The sequence below is a fragment of the Ambystoma mexicanum genome, chromosome 4p (assembly GCF_040938575.1).
Source record: "Ambystoma mexicanum isolate Mex_15411 chromosome 4p, UKY_AmexF1_1, whole genome shotgun sequence".
Lineage (NCBI taxonomy): Eukaryota > Metazoa > Chordata > Amphibia > Caudata > Ambystomatidae > Ambystoma > Ambystoma mexicanum.
The window spans coordinates 812464431-812492135 of NC_090927.1; the positions used below are offsets into that span (position 1 = coordinate 812464431).

The 27705-nt window shown below is 46.7% G+C and overlaps 1 protein-coding gene across 5 annotated transcripts in view; it reads left to right on the forward strand.

Moving 5' to 3' along the window:
• LOC138453478 (uncharacterized) overlaps window positions 1-27705 on the forward strand; it is a 1096265-nt gene that overhangs the window by 649951 nt on the left and 418609 nt on the right. For all 5 annotated transcript variants that reach the window (XM_069606374.1, XM_069606376.1, XM_069606373.1 and 2 more), the window contains one exon: window positions 15267-15392. In XM_069606374.1, coding sequence (XP_069462475.1) covers window positions 15267-15392 — 126 coding nt within the window. The remainder of the gene's footprint in view (window positions 1-15266; window positions 15393-27705) is intronic.

Genomic DNA, 27705 nt, shown 5'->3' on the forward strand with positions numbered 1-27705 from the left:
AATTCACTACGTGTCCTGGTTGGAATAACCTGAAATGCCTTAGTTTGTGCGCAACACTGGATACCTTCAGTCGTATCCCACCGCTGTACACCAATTTGTTAAGACGGATTTCTGAACTCTGTCCTGGTGGCACAGAAGTTCAGAAGGCCAACCTAATTACTTGGAACAGGGTAACCTCTGGACGAGCCAGACCAATCAAGGTAGCGATCGCGGCGGTCAAGACTAGGTCTGAAGAGGGGTGAGGGTGACTGAAAGCCCGCAATGAGCACACAAAGCAAGATCACTCACAAACTACTCCAAACAGTTGTTATATTAAAAATATATACACATTTATTTCAAGGCCTTTAAAACAATGACCGTAGCGAGAAAATCACAATATAACGATAGTAAACCAACACATACCATATCAACACAATATATATACAAATACAACCAGTCTCAAGCGCTATATGCACGAAATGTGTAGTCCACCTAAAAGGGAGGGAAAACAGGCAGTGCGAAATAATGCTTAGACCCAGTTCACCTTCTGAGGCACCTAACTAGATGGAAGTCCGAGCCCTGCGAAGAGTGGAGCCTTGTGCTCAAAAGTACCTGCACGCGCTGGTGCCAACGGGCAAAAGGAGAAGCTCTTCGAGGGAAATCAGGCAGTTCAGTTTAGTGCACAAAAGAAGAAGAACAAGTTCCGCGACTCAAGCGCAGCCTCCACAGTGGGCAGAAGCAGAGCGCAAGTACGGAAAAGGGTGCTGTTTGACACAGCGGGGAAAAGCAATGGGCTCCTGCAGGAGGGCGACCAGATCCTAGCTATGCTACTCACCGGTCCCCGATGCAAGCAGACCCAGGCTTCTCCGCGTCCGTTTCAGTAGCTGGCAGGTTCAGAAGAGCAGGGAACGCCTCGTCGTCGTGTTGAGTAAAAAGACGTCCCAATCGAAGAAACCCACACAGTTTGTTACCACAGCAGGGCAACAGGGCGGCCGTGTTTATCTGAGCCAAATGTACACTACTCACTTCAGACCTGGGAACGCCAAGTGTACGAAGCGTGTGAGAGTGACAAGGACTCGAAATACTACACAACCTGGCGGCGGTTACAGAGCAAGACTCCCGTGTAAGCTGGTCAGTCAGCTGGATGGCCCAGAGACGCTTCCGAAGGCTTACTGGCAGGAGATGGTGAAGATGCCGAGAATAGCTGTTCCCGCTATTCCAAAGGGTCGAAGTACCAGTACAGGCCTTCTGGTTCGATCAAAGGTGAGATGGGTTTCACAAGGCGACATCAGTGCAGAGAAGTCCTTCAGCGGGTCACCAGCGATTCCTTGGTCCAGCCTCTTGGTTGCAGGATACTTGGCTCCTGTATTCCTTCGTTCGTGAGAACTCAGGAGATCGACATGGTAGTGGTGTTTCCAGCCCCCTCTTATCCACGGTTCCCTTCGCGCCAAAACGGAGGGGACCCAATGGGAGATCTGCTCATCAACACTCACACCATTCGTGGACCAATCACGGACCACGGTGGTCCCAGGCATTCACACCACCCTAGACTCTCTGGCACCCAGGATGTGTATTGGGACCAGACATCCCAGCCCACATCCTGGAGGCACACACAAGGCATGTAGAAGCCCGCGAAAGCATCCGTGTTTCGCGGGAAAGTACATGCCCAAATAAGGAAGGCCCCGGGTCGGCTCGACCTGGGGAAGGTGAAGGGAGCAAGACGGTCATCGGACCGGACAAAGGAGCCTCGTGGTCTGGCCATTTTGGGAGCCAGGCCACCATTTTGGGTTAAGCGCGAGAAACGCGCTTAGAACGCCAAAAGGAGCTCAAAACACAAGAAACGATCGCTGCCACCATTCCCGTCCCTGAATCACTTGCACCGATCAGATACAATCCTAAACGAGTATCTAGGGCCTGTAGAAGGCTAGAGACCCAAGAGAGCTGTAACTTAGCTTACAGTGCCCTCTTGTGTCATGTTGCACGAAAGCCGCAACATGATAAAAGAAACTACGGGAAACAGCGTTCCCCGGTACTGACTGTCTTAAGGGCATGTCAGTTTCCCCATAAGAAAGGAGCGAAAGCCCAGAGGAGTACGGCAGAAGGCTGCACTTCTCTGGCAAAGTCAAGAACAAGGTGAAAAACAACAGCAAAAAGTTTAGGGGTTGCCACATGGAAGGAAAATTACTTACAATTACGAAATCTTTCCTAACAGTAGCCAGTGTAGGGAGGTACGTCTGAAGCTAAGATGGGACTGATCAGTCCTAAGGTTTAGAGGTAGTGTGTTCCAATGTTGTGCAGCTTTCACTGGGAAACCTCCTCCTCCTGATTTGGTTAACTTGAATCAGGGTGCCTGTAGGCAGTTAGAGGTGGCTGCTCTGGATGGTCAGGTCGAGGTTTTTCTAATCATTCTTTCTGTGGGATAGAGGGAGCAGAATTGTTTAGGCATTTGAAGGTGAGTGATATGGTTTTCAGTAAAATCATATCACTTATTTTTAGCCAGTGGTGGTCTCTTCTGAACTTGGAGATATGTTCCCTGTTGGTTAGGCTAACGGCCGTTCTCAAGGCATTATTTTGAAGTATTTGTAGTTTGTTAATGCTATATTTGTTGGCTCCTATATAAAAGGCATTGGAATAATCTAGCTTTAATAGTATTAGAGCATTGTTTGTTTGTTTGTTTGTTTATTTGGTAATGAGCTCCAAGCCCGCGGGCAGCTGGGCGCAACAATACAAGTAGACTCGAAACTTAGTTACAGTGCCTGACACAGGCTATTACAAAAACAGTGGTCACTTACAACAAATGATACAAGGTGATACAATACATATAGGATAAGATGGGTTAAGTGCATAAGAATATCGTCTTAACAGGTGTATAACGTTTTCCGCTAGGTAAGGGTGAAAATCGTTACATATTGTTGTTGTGCAGCCATTTGAGAGCATAAGATCTTAATCTAGTGTAGGGTAGAGGGCGTCTAAGGTCAGAAGGGAGTGTGTTCCATGATTGTGCAGCTCTAACTGGGAAGCTAGATCCACCCGCCGTGGTAAGCTTGAATCTAGGGACTTCAAGTAAGAAGGTGTTGGCAGATCTCGTCAGTTGGTTAGAGGGTCTCCAATTGATTCTTTCCGCTAGGTAGGGGGGTGCTTGATTGTTGAGGCATTTGGAAGAGAGGGAAATGGTTTTAAGGAGGATTCTGTCCTTTATCTTTAGCCAGTGGCCTCGGTCCGGTGTTTGGAGATATGCTCTCTGCGTGGGATGTTCAAAGCTGCTCTGAGAGCGTTATTTTGTAATCTCTGGAGTTTGTCAATGACCGACTTATTTGCACCTGAGTATAAGGCGTTGCAATAGTCCAGTCTGGACATGACAAGGGCATTGGCCAAGGTGAGGCAGCTGGCGCTGGACAGGAAGGGTCTGGCAGCACGGATGAGTTTACAACTGTAAGTGGTAGTTGAGGCGAGGGAGTTGACTTGCTTTTTGAGGGTGAGAGCTGAGTCGAGGTAAAAACCTAGGGTTTTAACCTCTCGCATAACCTTGATAGTGTTATTATCGATGTTAAATGAGGCATAGTCTGGTGTGAGTTTAGATAGGTTATGGTCTGATCCGAGGAGCAACATTTCAGTTTTATCGTCGTTCAGGCAGAGGCCATGGGTGGCCATCCATGCCTGAATGAGGATGTAGATTTTATTCACCAGAGCCAGGTCCACTCCATCGTTGCCCGAAAGGGGTATGAGGATCTGGGTGTCATCTGCGTAATTAGTGTAGGTGACGCCCAGTCTGTCCAACTTGTCGAACAATGGCTTGGTGAAAATGTTGTACATGGTGGGTGAGACACAGGAGCCCTGTGGGACTCCACATGTAATTTGGATGGGAGCGGCACAGGTGGAGGTGGAAAACACTCTCATGGTCCGGTTGGCTAGAAAGGATTGGACCCATGCTATAGCTTCTCCTGTGAAATTGGCAGCGAGCTTGAGGTGGTTGCATAAGACTGCATGATCCACCAGATCAAAAGCTGCTGACAAGTCCAGTAAAAGTAGCAGCGCTGTTTTCCCATTATCCTTGAATTCCTCCATTTTAGTTTTAAGATCTATCAGGGCTGTTTCAGTGCCATGGAGAGGGCGGAAGCCCGATTGGCGCGAGCCTAGTAGATGATTGCCTTCTAAATAATCTTGAATTTGGAGATAGGCTACTCTATCGATAATTTTTAGTAGGAAGGGTACCGTGGTGATAGGCCTATAGTTGGTCGGGATGGATGGATCAAGGGTTTGTTTTTTAGGAAGGGGGAGGACCCAGGATTCTTTTAGGTTAGCTGGCACTGTGTTGGATTTGAAGGATGAGTTAATGAGCTTCGAGATGAATGGGGCTAAATCTCTGGCAGCGTCCTTTATTATTTGAGCTGGGCAGCTGTCGCCCTTACAGTTGGAGGGCTTCAGTGAGAGGATAGCCTTTTCAGTGTCGATGATGGAGATAGGTTTAAAGCTAAAAGGGGGGATAGTATTGGGTTCAGTCACTAGAGGCGCTTGTTGATCGGTAGGAGAGAGGGTGTCTTTTTTATTAATTATTTTAAGTTGGAGGGTGGAGATTTTGTTCGATAGGGCATTCTGTATATTAGTGCACCAGGTCTTGTCCTTGGGAACCGTGTCAGTTGGTTGGATAGGGGATTCCATTTCCCGGAGGATGGCAAAAAGTTCCTTGGTATTAGATTTGGCATTGGTAATTCTATCATTGAATACGTTTTTTTTGTATTTATAATTTCTGACTTGTAATGTTTGGTAAATTGGGTGAGCTTAGCTTTGTTGTCGTCGGTAGGCGAATTGCGCCAGATAGTTTGGAGTTTTCGTTTCTGCTTTCTAAGGTCCTTAAGCTGGGGGGTGAACCAGGCATTGAGGTGGGCTTCTTGCTTAGCTTTGCGTAGTTTTGTAGGTGCAATAGTATCTAGTGCATGAGACATAGCTTTATTAAAGGTGTCTACTAGGATGTCTGGGTCAGTGTTGTCCTTCAGGCCATTGATAGTAGGCAGGATGAGGGGGATGAGTTTTTCTGAAGTAATGTCTTTTTTACTTCTGGTGGGGAGTGGTGGTATCATTTTGATAATTTTAGGGCTGGGGAGGTCAAGTGTGGCAGTGAAATTTATTAGGTAGTGGTCAGTCCATGGTTGAGGGGTGATGTCAGTAATGACTATGTTGCAGTTAAGTTCAGATACCCAGTCAAGGGTTCTGCCTTTAGCATGTGTGGGGGAGAGGACTTTTTGGGTAAGGCCTTGGTCATTTAGGATAGCTGTTATAGAGAGGGCATTTTTGTTGTCTGGCTCATTAAAGCCGATGTTAAAGTCGCCCAGCAACAGCGTTTGCGAATGATTTTGGGTATTGTTCGCTATGAGGGTGGTAAGGTCATCTTCAAAGGTTCCCAAGGGACCTGGGGGCCTGTAGATCAGGTGAATGGTTAGCGTGCGGTTATTGGAAAGTTGCAATGTTGCTGAGAGTACTTTGCAGGAAGCACAGGGAGGTGAGGTGGTGAGTCTAATAGGCAAAGTGGTTTTCGCGATAATTGCTAGGCCACCACCTTTAGCATTGGGTCTGTCTACTCTATGGATCTGGTAATTGTCAGGTACGGCTAACATCAGTGCAGGTCCTGCTGCCTCATGAAGCCAGGTTTCTGTTACGGCAAGGAAGTCAATGCTACTGTTGTTTAGTATGTCAGCAATTTCAGTTGCATGGGTTACCATGGATCTGGCATTGATAAGGGATCCAGTAAGTGATAGGGTATTCTTAGGAATAGGATGGCTTGCAAATTTATCTGTGTGCTTATTTTGACTCCGGCGTTTCTTTTTGTGAAGGTGAGCAGGAGTTGTGGTTGGAGTTAAAGGTGTCGTAGCTTGGGTTTGCTTAACCATGTGTGTCTGTATAGATGGGGATCTAGCAGTATTGTTTGTACTGTTTCTTTTGGGTTCGTATATGCAAGGTAGTTTTGCCCTGAGTCTCAGGTTTCTGTCTGTGGGGGGACGAGTGCTGTAGGTAGCAATGGCCATGATTGTAGCTAGGAGGGTCAGGGAGGTCAGGTTACTGCACATGGTAGTTGGTGTGGTTAACTGGTACAATTTACTTCCTTACTTCGCTAGGATGTCTGGCTAGGGTGACGTAATGTAGAATGCGGGTGGCTAGTTGAAGCCAGGGATGCACCTAGTGATATAGGGCATGATATTCAAGAAACACAATATGAGCTAGAATGCGTGGTCTGTTATTGACAGTAGGGCACAACACAATCAAAGTGGTCCGTTAACGACCATAAGACACAACACAATCAAAGTAGTCCGTTATCGACCATAAGGCACAACACAGTCAAAGTGGTCCGTTATCGACCATAAGACACAACACAATCAAGGTGGTCCGTTAGCGACCATAAGGCACAACACAGTCAAAGTGGTCCGTTATCGACCATAAGACACAACAAAATAAGCTTGCAGGTAGCCCAAGATGTTGGCTGGGCGAGGGGATAGAACGGTGTGACTCCCAATTGTAATAAGGTACTATAGACAGCTATAGGTAGCTTAAGTGGAACTGATGTCTAGGTGCAAAAAGTAGGCAGATTCAACTTTGGCTATGAGTACACAGAATAGGCAGCCCCATAGGGGATTCATAAGGCAGTGGTGCAGAGTGGACTGATAATGCAAGAGTATAGGCTTAATGCAGCAGACTACTGGGCACAGTAGGCACATCAGCGTAGTGAGGCAGAGAAGGCAAGGGCTTAGGATGTCAGGGTAAGGTGAACCATGAAGACCTGGGTATAGGTAGCACCAAGAAAAACTAAGGGCCTAATATGTGGACACAGCTATGGCACTTATCAGGGGTGCGAGTCTAGATCACATCTTGAGGTGGGTGGCATGAATCGATGCATTAAAAATGCACTGGGACACAAATTCAAATGCATGAATCATGGGAACCTAGATTTTAATTTTGCAGGAGGAGCCAAAAGGCACTAAATGAAAATGCAATGGGACACAGAATCAAATGCATGAGTCATGGGTACCTAGATTCGAATTTAGCAGGAGGAGCCAAAAAGGCACTAAGTTAGAATGCAATGGGACACAAGTTCAGAATGTATGAACAAAGAACACAATGTAATTTGCCAAAGGATGAGAGGGCATGGTGAGCATAGTAAGGGTGCCCATCAGGATGTGGAGAACATAGGGCAGACTAGGGTGGCGCACTGTTGTGGAAGTTTAAGCAGCCTTAACGTCCAATGCAGTGACTGCAGCACAAGACCGTTGTGCCTCAAAACAAGCAGGGGGTATGGCCCTGGGCTCTGGCCAGCTCAGGACAGTCTCTAGACAGTTGTTGGGCCTTACCCTCAGGGCCTTTCCTGGAAGGGCCGGCTCACGCCTGCCGGCTTCCGATAGGCTGTGGTAGGCAGGGCAGGGGCCAATCAGCAGGAGGCTCTTCTCTCCTGTGTGTATCAGCAAAGGCACATCGGGCCTGGGACACGGGCGGCCATCTTTGAAAAGTGAACACCTCGTGTGTTCAAATGGCGAATTCTGTGAAAGTTAGGCATCAGGTGGCCAGCACGGGTTGTCTGCTGGTTGCAAGCAAGGAGGAGCATGCAGAGAAGTTAAAAGGCAAAGTATGTGGCAATCGTGCATAAAGCACAAAAAACGGCTGCGACTGGGGCGCGACTGCCTATTTGTTGGCAAAGGGCAGCATAACTCTGGGTGGGCTCCGCATTGAGGGAGGGTGGATCAGCTGCTCCAGCAACGATCCGGAGCTCCTGCTCAGGGAGAGCTGCACGGGAGGATCTGTGCGTCGCTTCGTTGTGAGGAACGACAGGGCTGCCTTTCCAGGGAGGCCCAGCCCACGCCTGCCGGCTTCCGATAGGCTGTGGTAGGCAGGGCAGGGGCCAATCAGCAGGAGGCTCTTCTCTCCTGTGTGTATCAGCAAAGGCACATCGGGCCTGGGACACGGGCGGCCATCTTTGAAAAGTGAACACCTCGTGTGTTCAAATGGCGAATTCTGTGAAAGTTAGGCATCAGGTGGCCAGCACGGGTTGTCTGCTGGTTGCAAGCAAGGAGGGGCATGCAGAGAAGTTGAAAGGCAAAGTATGTGGCAATCGTGCATAAAGCACAAAAAACAGCCGCGATTGGGGCACGACTGCCTATTTGTTGGCAAAGGGCAGCATACCTCTGGGTGGGCTACGCATTGAGGGAGGGTGGATCAGCTGCTCCAGCAACGATCCGGAGCTCCTGCTCAGGGAGAGCTGCACGGGAGGATCTGTGCGTCGCTTCGCTGTGAGGAACGGCAGGGCTGCCTTTCCAGGGAGGCCCAGCCCACGCCTGCCGGCTTCCGATAGGCTGTGGTAGGCAGGGCAGGGGCCAATCAGCAGGAGGCTCTTCTCTCTTGTGTGTATCAGCAAAGGCACATCGGGCCTGGGACATGGGCGGCCATCTTTGAAAAGTGAACACCTCGTGTGTTCAAATGGCGAATTCTGTGAAAGTTAGGCATCAGGTGGCCAGCACGGGTTGTCTGCTGGTTGCAAGCAAGGAGGGGCATGCAGAGAAGTTGAAAGGCAAAGTATGTGGCAATCGTGCATAAAGCACAAAAAACGGCCGCGACTGGGGCGCGACTGCCTATTTGTTGGCAAAGGGCAGCATACCTCTGGGTGGGCTCCGCATTGAGGGAGGGTGGATCAGCTGCTCCAGCAACGATCCGGAGCTCCTGCTCCATTGGCTAGGGTGATGCGACTTGCTTCAGATAGATACGGTCGGCAGGCCCTGATAGGTTTGCCTGTGTAGGCAGCAGAGGAAGCTAAGGAATTGACCTGTTTTTTAGTGATAGGGTGGAGTCGAGGTAAAAACCTAGCGTTTTTACCTCATTTACTACTTTTATTATATTGCCATCCAGATTAAATGAGGCATAGTTGGGACTTAGTTTTTGTAGGTTGGCTGTGGAGCCAAGGATCAGGATTTCTGTTTTGTCGTCATTCTGGCAGAGGCCATGAGATGCCATCCATGCCTGAACGAGGAGGTATATTTCATTCACCAAGGCTGTATCCTTATCAAAATTGCCCGAAAGGGGGATGAGGATCTGGGTGTCATCTGCGCAGTTAGTGTAGGTAACACCCAGTCTGTCCAATTTGTCGAATAGGGGCTTGCTGAATATATTATACATAGCGGGCGAAACACAAGATCCCTGTGGGACGCCACAGGAGATTTGAATCGGATCAGCCGAAGTCGATGAGGAGAAAACTCTCATTGTCCTATTTGCTAAAAAGAACTGGACCCAGGCTATTGCGTCGGTTGAAAAATGGGCCGCTGATGCTAGGTGTTTGCACAGAACTGCGTGGTCCACCAGGTCAAAGGCTGTCGACAGGTCAAGGAGGAGTAGCATGGCAGTTTTGCCTTTATCCTTAAGCTCATCTATTTGGGTCTTTAGGTCAATTAACGCCGTTTCAGTACCATGTTGTGGTCTGAAGCCGGATTGGCGGGAACTGAGTAGGTGGTTGGCTTCGAGGTAGTCCTGAATTTGCAGGTAGGCTACGCTGTCAATTAGTTTCAGAAGAAAGAGTACTGTGGTGATGGGTCTGTAATTGGTGGGGATGGAGGGTCAAGAGTCTGTTTCTTGAGGAGTGGTAGAACCCATGACTCTTTTAGTCTTTTTGGGACCGCGTTAGTTTTAAAGGAAGCATTAATTAGTTTTGAAATAAATGGTGCTAGATCTCTTGCCGCGTCTTTAATTATTTGGGCAGGGCAGTTGTCACCTTGACAGTTGGATGGTTTTAAGGATAGGATGATTTTCTCAGTTTGCAGTATGTAAACTTTGGTGAATCTGAATGGTGCTGGCAAGTTAGGTCTTTCAGTGGGACTGGGCGGTTGAGGCTCCGTAAAAGGCAATGAGGCTTTTTTGTTAGCAATTTTTGTTTGAAGAGTTGTTATTTTGCTCGATAGGGCATTCTGGATGCTTGTACACCATTATTTGTCCTTGGGAGCGTTGTCTAGAGGGGTATTGGGGATTCTAGTTCCCGAAGGATCACAAAGAGCTCCTTAGTGTTGGAGCTAGCTTTAGAAATTCTCTCGTTGAATTTGTCTTTTTTGGTACTGATTATTTCTTTCTTGTATTTGTTAGCCAGTTGGGTTAGTTGTAGTTTATTTTCCTCTGAGGGGGAGTGACGCCAGAGGGATTGTAATTTCCTTTTCTGGAGTCTTAGCGCTTTAAGATGGGGTGTAAACCAGGCGTTGAGATGAGCCTTCTGTTTACTTTTGCAGAGTTTGGTTGGCGCGATGATATCTAAGGCGTTCGTCATTGTGTTGTTGAAGACCTCTTCTAAGAGGTTTGGGTTGGAATTGCTTGGTAGCGAGTTGAGATATGGGATGAGGAGGGGTAATCATTTGTCTGTTGTGATATATTTTTTGCATCTGGTGGGCAAAGGAGGTGCTATAGCAGTCATTTTTTGCATTTGTTTATCTATTGTAAGTGAAAAGTCTATCAGATGATGATCTGTCCAAGGTTGTGGGGTTATATTAGTGATAGTGGTGGTACAATTCAGGTCCGCTACCCAATCTAAGGTTCTTCCTTTGTTGTGGGTGGGGCCAGTGAACCTATGATTCCAGTCAGCAGTTCTATCCTTAAATCTAATCAGGCCGTTTTGGTCCATTCAGAGGAGGGGCATTGCTTCACGCTAGCAGAGTATCGTCAACTAGTGGAAAAGAGTAAGGTTTCTGACAATAGCCCTCCCTTTACACCAGCTTTAGCCAACAGGCCCCGAGGGGAACCCCTGGTATGATAGGGGCTAGACATCAAGCCACTGTTACTCCAATTGGAGCGTCTTGATCTTGTGAATGGTGGTCTTATATTAAATAGATCCAATGTAATGATCTTACTGCACCATATTCCTGACTTGTGATCTATCAAATCCAGAGATATTCTGCTTGTGGAATTTGTGCATGAGTCAAGATTTGATAGTGTTAGACTACATGTGAGATCGGAATCCATTCGGGAAAGGATATGGAGTGCAGCCCCCTTATTCTGGTCACTGAACTTTGAGCTTATTCAGGTTGGAGCTCATAAATCAACTAAAAAAAGGGAAATCTGATAAGGATTATCTGGCTAAATCGAAGGTCACTTTTGGGGAAAGTAGCAAACCCCTATCATTGGTACCATCATCTCAACCTTTGGGGAACCTGATCTGTGGGACCCCTATGTGACCGCGATTAAGCCTGTGCAAATGGGAATTAAACTTGGTCAGCCATTGAAAATAGCTTTCTCCAGGACACCCAAGGAAGCTCAAAGAGTTGAAACAACAATTCTCACTTGGAGATATCAACAGAGGATGAACACTGGTCATGTATTCATTCGGCTTTGTCTGCCTCAAACAACCATTAGTTTCTGGGCGGTCAGGGAATGTATCCTGTCACGGTGGGCTCCTGGAACACTAGGGGCTTCCTTCACTTGATGAATGATACACTTATGGACTGGGCTCCTTTTGATATATTGCTTCTTCAAGAAACTTGGCTGTGTGAACCTCCCCTGGCTGATAATTATGCAGTATTTTTAAATCGGGCCCAAAAAGGAGCTAAGGTGAGGCCTGTTTCGGGTTGTTTATCTTTATTAGAAAATCTTTTTCTCTGGAAATCGTGAGGCACATTACGCCTAGCCTGTGGGTTCAGGTTCTAATAGTTAAATGGCCTCATGGTGCGGGGAAAGAGCCTGTTGTGACTGCATACATAAATTGATATTGGAACACGGAACAAATTGAAAGTGAACCTTTTGTGAATGCTGTGACGCAGGTGATTGAGGAGGTAAGGGCAGAGGAGGAAAACCCTTACATTTTTCGGGTGGGTGATCTATACATCAGGTGTGTCCCTGGGGAGGGGAGTGAGGTTCGAGGGGGGAAAGCGGGAAGCCAGCCATGAACAAAAAACAAATCTATGGTTGCAGGAAGTGGGGTTCAGGGATTTATTAATGTTAAACCACAATATCACAGGAGATAGGCCATCTAAGGCCACATGGGGCAGTGGAACGAGCAAGGCAATATTAGATTATTGCTTTGTCTCACGTAACATATATCAAGACATTAAATCCCTGGAGGTTGTTGAGATGGAAACTAGCGTTCACTCCCTCCTTCAAATCTGTTGGCCTCATCAATTTTTACTGGCATGTAATCACAAAGCCAGGGGGATAGAGGTTACTCAGTGCTGGAATTTATTACGTCTCTTGCGACAGGATGTCATAGAGATAACATCCTTGTTGCGCTCTAGATTTGAATCTGTGAAGGGAGTCCCCAACTATGTCCCTTTACTCGCCAGATATGAACAAATCCAGGGGCATGGACTAGACCAGAGTTTCTAGAAAAACACAGGTTCAATGACAAACTAGTCACTGAACGTAAGAGGTATAGAGCAGATCTGAAAGCCCTAAAAATTACACCTCCAATCAGCAGAATGCAGAGGAAAAAAAAGAAGCAACAACAGTACAAAAACTGGTTGAAAAACTTCAGAATGGAGCGTATACAGGTGGATGGGGAGAACATGTTATTGATCCTTAAAACAAAAACTCCAGTCTCACATGGGAATGGATCAATAAAGTGGGTACACCACAGGCGGCCTTACATATAAATATGGTGCAGGAAAAGCAATGGTTGGCTCATTTCAATCAACTGCTGCTGGAAAAGGCCATTGATCCAGATACACTAGGACATCCTGGGAGTGGGCTTGGAACCCAGACAAATCAGAAATCTGTGGGGCTTTGGTAAAACATAGTTCCTATAAGGTCCCGGGGCCCGACAGACTTTGAATTTTGCATTAAAACATGGGGCCTGAGGAATGGTATTAAAAGAAAAATGAATTCCTCCTTTATGGCAAAAGGCCATTATTGTACCTATTTTTAAGAAAGGTGCTAGAAGTGACCTGGACAACTATCACCCGATAGCCCTCCTCGACAGCTTGGGTAAAATCTTTGCGTCCCTTTTATTGAAGCGGCTCTCAAGGTGGGCGGTAGAATCCAACCATCAGGATCCCAGACAAACAGGCTTTGTAAGAGGCATAGGGACGGGGCTTAACTTATTTCTGCTGAATTTACTAAAGCTCCAGGCGACAAAGGCCAAACATAATTTATATGTGGCCTTCGTTGAACTCAAGCAAGCATTTGATAGTGTAAAACGGAATGAGTTGTGGTGTAAGCTGTGGGATTTGAAATGCCCGGACGATCTAGTGGAACCGATGGAAGCCCTTAACTCAGACACTTCAATGTATGTTCGTTTGAATACGGAGGGTTTCTTATCTAAGGCGATTAGGGTGAGTAGGTGCCTCAAACAGGGATGTGCACTTGCCCCTATTCACTTTAATTTGTACATCTCTGATATAGTAACTCATTGAATTGGATATGCAGATTTCCTCCTAAAATAAATGGAACTCTGATTCCGTGGATGATTTACACAGATGATTTACTTCTGATTGACCTGACACCTATTGGACTCCAAAGGCGCCTATATGTGCTTCAATCCTATATGTTATGAAATGACTTGAGAGTAAACGCAACAAAAATCCACGTTTTTGATATTCAAGGGAGGGCCCAGAGGGAGGACCTCAATTGGATTCAAATTCCAAACAAATCAACACCTGCTTGATTGCGTTGACTCTATTACCTATTTAGGTGTCTGTGTCAATCAGAGTATAGCTGAAACTCTGTGCGCTCTCCTCTTGAGATCTAAGGTCAGAAATCTAGCTGTCCAGGGTATGGTGTTAAAATGCAGACTTGGCAAGTTTTCCATGACCCCATTAATCACCTTCTATAATTAAAAGGTGATACCCATTCTTACATATGGGGTGGAATCTTGCCTAAATCTGACCTGACATATCTGGGAAGTGTTAGAAGGCCTCTTTTGGAAGCGAATTCTGCGTCACCCTAGGAGTACGCCCATTGCTTGCATTCGGTTTGAATTGGGCCTACTACCCCTATACTGTTTCTTTATGGAGATCTCTTTTTCTCTTTCCCAAATCTTTACTCTTTCAAACCATTCCGCAACTCACCATCTTGGGAGATAAGGTAAATCCCAATTATGATAATTTATCCCAATGGAAAACCAAATGTACCGATTGCCTATTAGACCTGGATTCTTCTGTGGCAACTTTAATTTCGAATCCTAATTTGGTAAAAAAGAAACTTAACCAACAGGATTGGATAATGACTTTGGCTAAAAGAAACAAACTTAGTGTCATGAAAGATTATGCTTTGGAGTCAAAACAAGCGAAACAGGTACCTAAATACTTGCACATTTTCCCTTGCCCAAAAGTGTGAGGTGACTTTTTGAGAATTTGCCCAAATTTGTATCCCACCAGGGCATTGTTAGTTGCCAGGAACCGTTGTAGGGGGTCCCACCATATGTAGATTTTGTCGAAATACCCCTGAGAGTCATTGAAGCATCTGTTAACAACTTGTGTAGGATGGACAGATCAGCGTACTCTATTTCTGGACTCAACATTGGATGCAGACGAATGGTGGTTAAAACTTTTAATGGGCGAGAGTCATATGTTGGTTTTTGCCATGGTGAAGTTCTTGAATGGAATCCCCCTGAGTGGTGGCCCTGAGCCAATTGTATAGAATCGTGTGACTCCAGAAGGTGTCTTGGAACTTATATGGAAAGCGTTATAGGAAGATGGAGAGGTGATATGAGATGCAAATTGATTTGAATGTAATTTTATTGATTGTTGTAACCTACAGTTTAGTTTGTTTTGTAGATTTGTTTTCTTGTTGTTCTGTCTTGTTTGCTTTAACTAGGCATCTTCTACAAAATGCTTGTGTCATCTGGAAAGTAAGCATGCTTTTTATTTTGTTTTATATGCACATCTGTTCACCTCTGTTTTTCAATTGTTAAAGGTTTGAAATAAACAAATAAAACAAGCAAAAAATAATCATGCTTTGGAATATGTTTTCATCTAAACTGCCCATGCTTCCAGAAAACACCTGAATACACTTAGGGGGATCAGCGCCATGAAAATAATACGAGAAAATAAAATCATAATTTTACTTTCTAAATGACTGAAACGTGTACACATACATTGTAGTATGCATTCCATGGTGTCCAATGGTTTACACATTTTGCCTTTGATATGATCCAATTAATTACTTACAAATTACTATGCAGGAGTGTATCTTGCAGAATTCATTTACTTTTCAACAATTGGCAGAAGTGTTGGTTCATTAAGTGGCTGCAGTGGCACCCTTATGTGGAAAGCTATGTGCTGGATCCAGCATTGTCTCCACTACATTTCAAATATGGTTCTTTCCTTTTTCCTTCTAAATGTGGGCAGATCGCAGATCTGATTTCAGCACAAATGAAGAAACTGGAGACTTACGGCGTACAGATTGCCAGCAACAACGTTCATGCGAACGCCTTGAAAGAACAATATGTTTCAGACATGTACAATCCTACAATTGTGAGTAGCATACAAATATTACATTATGTTGTACTATTTTCTATGAAAAAACTGATCAAGGAGATGCTTGTGCAGCATCGTTTGAGTTTTACACATTGGAAAATAGAGTTAAGGCTTTTGGAGACACAGGTGTTCTACAGGAGCTGTTCCCGCAATACCTACATGAAACAGTCACCCACTGCTGAGACACCACAGCAGAGAATAGCCAAACATATTTATTCACTGCTGTGATTTCATAGCAGTGGACAATTGTTCCTCCTCTTGCATCATGTAGCAGGCCTTCTACAGTAATACGCTTGCTTTCAATCACAGCCTGCTCCACCTGACCAAGCAACAGCAGTGCCACGCTCAAAAGTGAGTTGAGCAGTGTGGCAGCGAGAGCAGCACTGCAGGTGTGGCGGCGCAACAGCCAATGGAGGCATGGATAGCAGTTGGAGGCCAAATATATTTCATCTTTTATGATGGGCCGGGGGAGGGAGAGCATGGGTAATGTGGGGTAGCTTGGCTGAATGCCAGGTATTGTTGGTATGTTCAGGGTATGTAAAAGGAGCTTGGCAGGAGACGAGGCATTTTTTCTGCAGGATTTGATGGAAAGTATGATGCATCTGTCATCAAATTGGGTAGATTTTCTCTGGGACGCAAGATAGCTATTTCTTTTCTCACATGTTGCCTAAGGTTTCTCTATGACTCCACTCTGCAAACCCTGCACTGCTGTTCCATGGAAATAATGTAGGTTTTAAGGATGAACATTTTATTTGGGCAGGTATCTGCCAGGGGATGGTTTCTATGACATCATTCATAACCCTGCAATGGAAAACACTGCCATTGTCGATACCTACTTATATTCATTCATAAGGTATTACTGACAAATGGACTGCTAAATATTAACCTAATTACTTGTCTTACTTAAACCTGTGTCCCAGATCCTCTTACCCTATTCAGGGCAACCCATTCCCTGCCTCCTCTATGTACTATTGTAAGGTAGAATATGCCAACTCCTTACCATACACTTAGATGTGGAAGAATAGGGACTACCCATGTGAGTATTGAAAACAGAGACAAAGAAGAAGTCTGGAGTAATGCAGAATTCCACGCAGGTTCAAACAGCACAGTCTAGTTGTGAGTCTAGAAATTACCCTACCAAAGCATAAATGGTATATTATGTTGGCCGTAGACCAATCGCATCATATGCCCTACATCGCCAATACAGAATCGTCATCATAACCATAGAGCGTCCATTTTGTCTCTAGATCCGCCATTTGCTTTCCTTGCCTTTCTGTTTAAAACGCTTTGCAAAAATGTATTTTATCTCATTCTGCTCATGCACGGGGCAAGGCCACAAGTTACATGTTAAGAGACCGGCCCAGACAGAAATGCTAGTACATTGTTTTCCTCCCTCACAAGTCCATGAAGGTGAGCAGAGAGGCATTTAATCACCAAGCCAGGTGCCAGCCGGTCTCGCTGAAACTGCAGAAACAGGCCTTTAAAGGAATGAATTATACTTTCCTAGCGGCCCCCCTTTTTGGGCCTTCTTAGATCAAGCTGACCCCTAGTTCACAAATAGAAACTAGACGATAGCATGCTTTGGAATGTGTCCCTCCTACGAGCACAGTTTGCTCACTAAACAAGTGCTTTGTGTTCTCCATAACAAAGAACCATGTCTGCATACTGCAAATTGCGACTGTTGCTAAACCAAGTAATGTAGATATGAAAGAAACATGTCATAATTGTCAATCATCGAACCCTAGCTCAAGAAGATACATTATGGGCTGTTTTGGTGTGTCACTAAAAGATTGTATGATTGGCTTTTTGTATATATGATACTGTCCTAGAATGCTCACTCTCTTGCGTCTCACGAGGTCTGGGTAACACACGTTGCGAGACGTGAGACCCGGTCGGCCGACTGAGAATATTTGCTTTGCAATAAACACTAGTTATTGGGAATTGAACCTCGTGTCTGTCGTATCAGTTCGTGTATGGTGATTGTGCCTTGTTTCCATGTGCGAGGGTCTTCAGGGCCTAGCATAGTCAATGTGGATAATCTGAATTACAATCGAGTATACAAATAGGATGACTGCCAATGCCCCTGGGCCCTCACTGGAGGAACCACGAGAGCAAGCAGAGCCTCAAGTGAAGGAAGAAGGCAGTGGTGACGCTGAGGCGGGAGCAAGCAGAAGCGGAGCGGGTCCAGAGCGGAAGCAATGCTCAACAAACCTAGAAGAAGTTGCTCCTGGTGTTGCAGCAGACTGAAGAACGTGAGATGGAAACGTTGCATTCCCCAGAAAAAGATTTAGACTGCAGAGCTGCTGCAGACCGCAGAACAACCACGAAGGCTGGAGAAGTCTCACAGCAGTCTACAAGTGCCCCGGAAGACTTGAAACTACCACAAACTAGAACAAAAGGTACGCTGGTTGTCAAGGAGTTGCTGGGGTCCCATGAAGCTGGTGGACAACCCAGAAGTGTGAGCAAACCCCAGAGGACAGGTTCTGGGACCCTAACAGAGGCAAAAGAAATTTGACATATCCAAAAACGCCCTATGACACTTGGCAGGGGAGTATCCCAATTATATCAGAAAGTAAAATATACGTTGGAAAGGCGAGTCTGGGACTCGCACCCAAATGGGGATTAGATCATTGTGAATCTTCATAGTCACAGGAACCAGATTGGCTGTGAGAGAAGCTGAAAGAAACCAGTGCAAGGGAGTAATTCCCCCTTGTGAATACTAAACCAAGTCAAGAGAAGGGAGACATTCTATTGGTACTTTAAAGAAGCTGAAGAAAAGGCAGGAGAAGGGAGACATACCCCCTGGTGTCTGGGTACATTTTACAAAGCCGAGAAGGGAGAGATTCTCTTGGCATGGTGAGGACCCAACAACCTTTTTGTATCAAGGTTGCACATCCTTTGGAAGTTTGTTTTTGCATCATTTTAAACTTTGTTTCACGAGTTGGAAAATAACTTTTAGTCTCACGTCCAGAAGAAGAAAGGCATTCTTCTGAACCAAAGAAGATTACCATTCCCCTTAATTTGAGTTCCTAGTGTAAAGGTTGAAAATAGGTTTTGACACGACAGTGGACATTTTCTTTGGACATCCTGACAGAGCCCTTAGATTATTCTTGGGAGTAGGGAAACCCCTCTTATTAGGGATAGTTATGTTTTGCCCAACCCTCATTTCATTAATAAACGTTTATAGCAATAAACATTCCACCATTGTGTCAATCTCTTACTTCTGCAAACTAACGCCTCTCTGAAGATTTAAGTAGGTAGCCTTTACCCTTATTTTCTACACCATTCGCTGAGATTCATCGCTCTTTGTTGGCTCCTTCAGGTTTTTGTTATGTCTGTAAGAACGGTTTTAGGAAATGTACTTTCTATTGTCAGCCTTTTAAAGTTTCAGCCCCTCATCTTTCCTGCGTGCAGTCTTTAAGTTGTTCCCACAATATGTTTCATCTAGAAGCCTTAGAGTTACAGCCCCATTCGAGCACTGGAGGTAATGCTAAAACAGGTGTTATTTGCAAAATACTGCTTGTTGCTGCAGTACGTCATTTTAGGCCAGGGGGATTTACCTTCAGTGGTATTCCTTTGACATTTACCTTTGGTATTTTCATCATGGATTTAACTCTGGTTGAATGCAGTATTAGAAGGTACGGTACTATTTCATCTGGAACCTTTGCTTAATGTTACCTCTACCTTGAGTTGGGGCAACACTGTAAAATCTCTCCAGAGGTTTTTAAAGTCAATTTTCTGTACAGGAGGGAATTGCAAACACTTCTCCTCAATACAGGGAAATACCTTTTGAATGGGGACATTGGAACATGCTGAAAAAGTGGGCATCTCTGCCCACAAATGTTTGTGCTCTTCAGCTCGTGCTGACATATATATTTCCCTTATTTCTGATGATGAAATACTGCCTTAGGCTTCCCATAAATATAGTAGATTACACATGTACTCCAAAGGATTCAATCATGAGGCTTGCTTATGGCTTGCTTGTTTTGAGTTACAAATGACAAACGTCTAGAAATCAGAGCACATAGAGTGGTTGGGGGTGCTGAAACTTAGCTTCTGTGTTCAGAAAATATAACACAGCTGCAAAGCAAGATTGTTTCACAGCTCAACAAAGCTATATTGTTCAGAACATCTCTTAATGCACCAAGAGAGTTGAAACGTACACCTGGTAAAACAGAAAGTGCTTACATCAGATACTGGTCAAGGCCCATAATGGATACCAAAATGTCTGGTGCAGTTTAGAACAAATCAAGTAATATTAAAAATGAATGCTTAATTTCTTAGTCACACACGTTGCAAACACATGTTTTATGTATAGTGTTCAATAATAATGATCCATGTTTTTTTTTTATTTGTATATGTTCAAAAAGCGAACTTTACAAAGACCAGTTGCTGCAAAAAACGAAAGAAACAAAATCACTGCTACTACTCAGGGTGGGCCCCTCCGGCTGTTACCAATTTCATGGTGTGTTCCAAGATTTTTGTGGTTGGTAGGAGCCACGATGTACGGTCTCCTCCCATCAGTCTTGGCCACCAGATTTCTTCGTCCCACCCTCTGTCGTCCCCGATTAGGTGTTTGAAGTAAGATGCTCGCAGAGTTACAGTTTTTGGACAGACCAGCAGCAGGTGTCTAATTGATTCAGTCTCCACTGCGCACAGGCGCCATGTGCTTGAGTCCACTAGACCTCTGATGTACCGGATTTCGTTGGTCTCCAGCAGATTCAATCTTATCCTCAGGAACGCGTTTCGAGCCCCCCTGCTGGGAAATTTTTGCAGGTATTTCATCGGCTCGTTGAGTTTGCTGACACATGGGCGAAGGTGAAGAAGAAGTTTGTTCTTGAATGCTGATTCTTGAGTTTGAATCCAGTCTAGGTCTTTTAGTTTCTGATAGACTCTCGTGGGATTAGTGCTGAGATCGAAATCCGAACACTCCACCGACTCCAGTTGGGCCTTGTTGAAATCTTTCCAGTCTGTCAGCATCTTCACCTTACCAGAGTGGATCTCTTTGTTGAGTAGACCATATATGTGATCGCTATCGTCCGTTAAACATTTCCTGTATAGCCTGAGTGTGTTGATATTTACCGTTGTCTTTAAAGTCAGGAGGCTCAGCTTGCGGCGAATTGCAGCGGTAGATGTAGATTTTGGCAGGCCAAACACTGACTTCCAAAACAGGCCTTCTAGATACTGCCAAGTTTTTGCTGGAATCGATGGCATGGCTTCAGCCCCATAGGTGATAGACGGCACAACTTTTTTTCTGTAAAATTCTAATACTGGGATACAGGAAAATTTTCCGAATTTGATGTCGATTGCCTTTCCTTGAGAAGCCAACTTCTTGGTTTTGTTGAGGAGGGATGCCTGCATAGAGGTCTCAAGTCTCAAGCTGTCAATCGGAACACCCAAGTATTTATATTCGGTAACCCTTTCGATCTCGTGTTCCTCCAGACGCCATGTGAATTTGTCAATGGTTTTTTTGTGCCCAGCTGCTATTATCAGAATTTTTGTTTTTTCTTTATTTATTCTTAAGTTGTTTTACTGCATGTAGACGAGGAGATTGGAGAGCTGCCTCTGGAGGCCAATCTGTGTCTGATCCAGTAAGATGAGATCATCGGCGTACAAAAGATGGCTTATTTTGACCTCTGCAACTTGTGGAGGAAAAGTGTGTGTCAGATCTTCTGATAACCCGAGGTCACCGATGTCGGCCAGAAACAGTGCTGGAGCCATGGGGCAGCCTTGTTTTACCCCCCGTTCAGTCGAGATTTCTCCTGATAAGTTCCCCCTTTGTGACAGTCGGACCCTTAGGGTGGTGTCCGAGTGTAGGGCTTTAATCGGCTGCAAAAGCTCCTGGGGGCAGCTCCACCCTTCTAGTTTTTGCCATAGTCGGTTTCGTTCCACTAGGTCGAAGGTCTGGGAGAGGTCGATGAAGGCAACAATAATTCGAGGTTTCCCTTCCCAGACCTTACTTTTTAGGGTGCTGATGGTTGGAATGTTAGCCGCCGGGCCCATCTTCTTTTTGAATCCAGTTTGGAACTTGTCATTACACAGTGCCAGCTCTGCCCAAGCTTGAAATCGTTTCAGGAGCAGGCTCCCATAGACTTTGCCAATACAATCCAGCAATGCGATGGGACGATAGTTTAGCGGGTCTGTGATGTCGCCTTTCTTATAAATCGGGACAATGATGGATTTGGTCCATGAAGGCGGCAGGGCTTTCTGCACCGCGCATTTTGTGAAGATCGACACTATCATCGCAGCCCATAAAGCTGGGTTTGCTTTCAAGTCTATGTTGGAGATGCCGTAGGGGCCCGCCGCTCTCGAGATCGTTAATTTTTTGATTTGGTCTCCGATTTCAGCTTGATCGTCCAGTTTTAGCCAGTCCGTAGCCAACTGATTGTCACCCATTGTGGCCTCTATTACTGGGGATGTTGATGCCGGTGCTTGGAAAACTGTGGCAAAGTGAGAGATCCATTTTTGCTCGGCTATGGCGTTGATTGTTGAATTGTTGAGTGAAGGGGCCGAAGATTTTAACAGTGACCAGAACTCCTTTGCCTTGTTTCCGCAGATGGCTTTTAACATGCATTCCGCATCCTGCTGATAAAGCTGGTGGCGGTGATTTTTTACCCAGTTTTTGTAGGATACAGTTGCCACCCTTAGTTGATCTTTATTTTGGGGAAGGTTACCCAGCTGTCTCTTCAGCCTGCGAAGCTCACGCCTTTTGGCCACAAGACCAGCGTCGTAAGAGTGTTTAGTTTGAATGAGCGAGGAAGGCTGCTGGTTGGTTTTCGCCCTGTGTTGTACCAGTAGAGGAACGTAGTCCAGATTTTCGATGCTCTCGGTGTTCCCCTTGCGGACATATTTGGCCTGCAGGGCTGCAACTGCTCGTGCTGTCAGGTTCAGTCGATTTCCGCGCTGCTTTGTTTCCACTGCCAGAACATACGGCGCGGGCTGTGAGAAGCGGGTAGCCAATGACATCGGAAGCTGATTGTGGTCGCTGGCTGTTGTTTTGCGTACTTCAAAGGCTTTTACCTTTCCCAAAAGTTGTCTTGATGTGTAAATGTAATCAATAGTGGCGTTAAGGAGACCCTGTTCCCAAGTTGGCAAACGATGTACATTCGGGAAGACCGAGTTCAGGTTTACCAGGTTTCTTGAGGACATTAGGGACGCCCAAAGATGCCCTCTTTTTGCTGCTGGCGTCAGGTTTGAAACTTTACCTGGTTTAAGGTTTCCTCACTGCATTTGGCGTTTAGATCCCCACAGATTATGATGGCTAAGACCTGGTGCATAGCTTGAATGTCATCCACCAGGTTCTCCATCATCGTTAGGTAGGATTGTGGGTTTATAGCAGCCGGATTCCAGTACGTGTTCACAATCGCAATTTGTGAGGGTCTGGAATGGGAGTTATCAACCCAATCAAGTAGAACTGCCAAGATCGAAAGGTTGGCTAGAAGTGTGGCCTTGTGTTTTAGGCCAGTTCCCTGCCGATAGGCCGTTAAAAGGGCCGACGTCGGGCGCCCCAGAAGCCCTTTGCTTGCTGGGGCCAAAATTATGTCATAGCCGTCCAGCGCAGGTGTTTGGACCAACCAAGTCTCTTGTAAACAGATGATATCGAATGATGCTAAATTTGCATCTCCCGTCGTTGTAAGGTGCAAGTGGCCACGGGTGTTCCAAGAACAGAAGTGGAGGGGTGTTAGATGGTGGTCGACCGTCGGACAATCTGGAGGCCCTTCCAGCCGACCTGCGGGTTGCTATTTATTCGTTTGGGACAACACCTTGGGAAGCCAAGCCCACAACCCCTGTCGTTTGTCGCTTTGCTTTGCCTTGGAGGATCCCGCTTGTGTTGTTCTCGTGATTGTCCCGGTTCTCTGCGCTGAGTGCTGTATCAAGTCCCCTTCAGGTGATTTACAGTTTTTCCTGGGGGACCTAGCTGTCTGGCGATCAACGGTTTTGGTCAGCTTGAGCAACCTTGGTTTGTCCCGCCGGTGTTGCGCGGGAGCGTCTTGAGGCTTTGGGTTGGGAGTGTCCCCGGTTTGAACTTGTCCCGCGCTTCTTTTATGTTCTCGTCCCTTTTCTCAAGGTGGTCCGAATCCCTTTGGGTTGAATTTGAGCTTTGGGGATTGATGATGTATCCTAGAGCGGCCAAATCCTCTTTTGCTCGCACTATTTCCCTTTTCACTCTCTCGGAAACCGTGTGGATATTCACTTTAGCTCTGTCATGTGAGTGGTAGGGATCCACTATCTTTAAATCGGGTGATTTTATGTCACAAAGTTTTGGAATCAGACTGAATAGTGCGAGTAGCCCTCTTCGGTTGAGAATTATGTCTTTATGCTGTTTCAACTTAATTGGAGTCACACTCGAAGATTTGGTTTCCTTGCGGTACGACTCTGTTCTTGAAGAATAATGGATCGAGTGACGCACCCCCCTTTGATCTTTTGAGGTAGATGATGAGGCGTAGTGTTCCCCTTTCTTTATGGGGCGTTCTGACTGGCGCCCCCCTGACGCGTGCTGGGCCGATGTTACACTAGAGGCCGCTTTATTTCTACCCGCCGCGTCTCTCGCTCAAGGAGAGGCGAATGACACTGCTCTGCGACCTATCGGGCTGTTGGAGGGGCGTGCGCGCCGTCAGAGGCAGTTGTTCCTGCGGTCATCCAGTGTCAGGAATGTATGCCCTTTGTCATCTTTGGTTGTTGAAATCTCTTGTAAGTTCCCCAGAGCACCCAGGATTATCGGGTGGGGTGGCCCCTGAGTCGCTGATCCCCCCTCGATCGGCCGAGCGGGTTGAAGGTCGTCCAAATGTTGTGAAAGTTCCATTAGATCATTCTCTGCTAGGAAGTCTTCTGTGGAGCGCGGAGAAGAGACAGTTCCTTTTTGCTTTCCTGATGGCGCAGCCACCATAGGAGTAGGATTTCCGGATTTCGTGGGGCTTTTATCAGCACATGTAGCTGGTTGCTTTGGTGGTGGAATTTTTTGAGTTACAGGTTTCCCTCCTTGGTTCTGTTTTTCTGCTCTTGCTGTCGAAAAGAGGGGATATGAGCCATCCTCTAGACTCGCAGATGGATTTCGGAGCTGGACCGCTTGGTGAGTGTTGTCCGTTATAACGATGACCTCGTGATTGAGCAAGTTCCGAGGAGCCAGTCCCTCCAAATAGTATAGAGCGATGCTAGAGGCTGAAAGACGTTGTTGTGGAGGCGGATTTGATGGTTCAACTACGTTCACCGTTGGGGCCGATGTCAGACAGGGCGCAACTGTTGTGGTACCACGGTCCGCGTTTAGCTTCAAGGATTTTAATTGCCCATCTAGGGCTGTGAGGTAGCCTTCCAGGAAGGTCAATTTTGCAAGCATAGAGGCCTGAATCGAGGTGTGATCCTTTAAGTTTTCATTGATACCTTCATACAGTTTAGTGAAGGGATTTAGGGCGATTGTAACTGCTGACATTATGGACAGAAGGTCCCTTTTATTTTGTCCTGATGAGTCAATTGGAGAGCCCACTAACATGGGGTGCTGTTTGGAGACTGGTGTTGAAGCGGAACTTTCGTTTAAGAGGCGTCTCACTACCGGTGTAGATGGTGGATCTGCAGGACCGCCGCTGGTCCGGTCCAGAGATCGTGATTTTAAAAGCTGTAACGATGGCGCCCCTACTGGCCTTGGGCAGACCAGCTGGTTGGCCTTCACTTGATGGCGTTTTTCTTGCACCAACCACCCCTTGGGCTCGGATCGCCGTTTCCTGAGTAAGCTGTGTCCCCCCCATAGCTGGAAGTGTCGGGATGACTGTAGTTTCCGGTGAGTTTAGGTTCAATGATCCTTTCTCCCTGCTTCGCAGGCTTGGGGGAAATTCTGCTGACGGGATTCCTAGGGAAGCCGCCTTGTCCGGGACGCAGTGCTCAATCGCTGGCCTAGTGGGCACTGGACCCTTTTCAGGGGCGGACGCTGGGACCAGACGAGGTTGGAAAGCCGACTCTTGAGGGGCTGGAGATGGAGCCCGTGGAGGTAGGCTCGGAGCCAGGACGCCCGTTTCCATGCTTGATGCGGGGGGCGCACGACTGGGCCCCCTCCAATTTTCCTTTGTTTATCCGGGGGTTGGCAGGATTTGATCGCTTCCAGGATTTCTTCATCAGTGAGGTCCTCTTGCCTGGATTTAGAGACTGGGGCAAAGGCCTGAAAGAAGTCTGTTACAAGGCTTGCCATTGAGGGTTTTATTGACTCGGGGTTCCATGTTTTTTTTACTGCTTGGCAGCCTGTGTTAATTTTCGCGGCCTGAGGATTCAGAGCTGAATTTTTTTTATTTTTCCTTTTTGGAGGCTCTTTCCTGGGGCGTGATCTCAATTTCCTCATGGCCGGAGACCCCCCGTCCGTTCTGTCTCGTTTTTTTTGCATTCGGCACCCCACCTTCATGTGCTGATGGAGAGTTGGTGTTTTCTGGGCTGTTCGTGGGGAGGACATTAATGTCGTTCTCTGTTCCCCCTCTGTCTGCCCTGGGCCGAGAGGGGGTACAGTCTTGGCTGAGTGGAGCTGATGTGTGTGAGTTAAAGTGCACTTGTGCCTTGATTTGCAGTGTATGTTTATTCCTAAGTTGCATCGGGCAAGCCTCTGGACCCTGCCTCGAGAGCCCTTGGGCCCGACCCTCCTTGTTGGGGGGCGTGGCCACACTTGTTTCTGGGATTCCCTCCCGCATGACCTCCTCTGATGGGGGCAGGGGGGCGGGTTCTGGCTCCGCCCCCTGGATGGGCCGCGGCTGTTTCGGCTCGAGCGGCGCCATTTGCACAGCCGTCCCCGCCGAATGAGGGTGGTTGGTGTCGTGCTCTCCGTCTCGAATGGGCCATCACTGCTGGATCTCTGGCCGCTCGATGGCAAGCACCCCCCCCCCCGCTCACGGGACTCGGTCCTCCCTCCGGAGGCCACCGGGGCCCAGAGCTGTTGGGGGGGAGCCTGCAATTGCGAGGACACAGGCGGGCACACCGGCGGACACACTGAAGAATCCTGCATTTGTATCCGCTGCATGGAAGCAGGTATGACCTGATGAGCTCCCTCCACTTCTGCCGTACTTGTTTGCGTTGGGTTGATTTTCGTAGCAGCGCTTTCCTCCGTAGAGTGTTGGAAAATGTCTGTGCGCCTTGGGCAATCGTGAGTTGTTTGTGAAGCCAGCACTTTGTTTGATTTGTGCGACGGAATCAAACCAGGCGGGAGCTGACTTTTCACGCCGCGGATTTGCGATTTTAAGGCATTTCGTGCAAAGGTACTTCTGAGCAAACGACCCTCATCTGCTTCCCTGGGGTCGAGTTCGAGATCCTGTGGGAACCCAATGCTCGGCGACTGCGCCATTTCAGCCATGCACAGACTGCACACTCGCAGCCACACTCTGTTTTTGTTAAGCTTGAAAAAGACTATTGCTAAAGTATAACAAGAAGGCAGGCAAACCTGTATGCTGTCATTTAAAACGTCTGGAGTTTTTAAAACAATTGCTGATACGATTGGACAGCAGCCGGTAAATGAACTCTGTCAATGAACACAAAGACACCTGTGGACCAGTACCTAGCAAACCAGACGTGCCCAAAATGAAAAGGAGATTTTTAATCTTTGTTTTACAACTAGCAAACTTGCTTAAATCCAGGGTTCACAGGGGTCTGGTCAAAGAGAACACCTGCCAGGCAAGATGTTTCCATAAGTAGTCATAATTGTAATTACTAAATGTTTGCTCTAGACTTTAAGCAGGCTGGCTGGAACCTCTTCTTTTTCACTTAAGTGAAAGGAATACATTCAGTTCCCTTTGTGCGCAGATTGGGGATGTAGCCAAACCCTGCTAAGTATAACGTAGAGGTCCGAAGATAAGAGGAGATGTACAAAGAAGACAGTGGGCCTCATTACGACCCTGGCGTTAAGGGTTTAACGGCGCCGTAAAAGGTGTCGGCGCCGTTAAACCCTTAACGCCTCATTACGAGTTCCCTTTCCGGGACCCGGCCTTAACGCCTGCTTTTCGTGTTAAAGTAGGGTGCCGCAAAGGGACCTTGGTGCTAATTTGCGGCACCGTACTTAGCGCCTTCCCCATTCCCATTGAGCCCTATGGGGCAAAAATGGGAATGGGGATGGGCCCATGGTGAATGGGGAATTACCGCCCCGCCAACCTTGGAATGGGGCGGTAATTCCGCCATTCACCATGGCCGGCCCCGGCATGGACCATGGTGCTAACAGCACCATGGTTTAGCGCCGGGGTCATAATGAGGCCCAACGGGCCTCATTACATGGTAGGTGGTAAGGGTTTACCGGTACCGGTAAGGGCACCGGTACTGGTAAACCCTTACCACCTTACTATGAGGTCCCTTT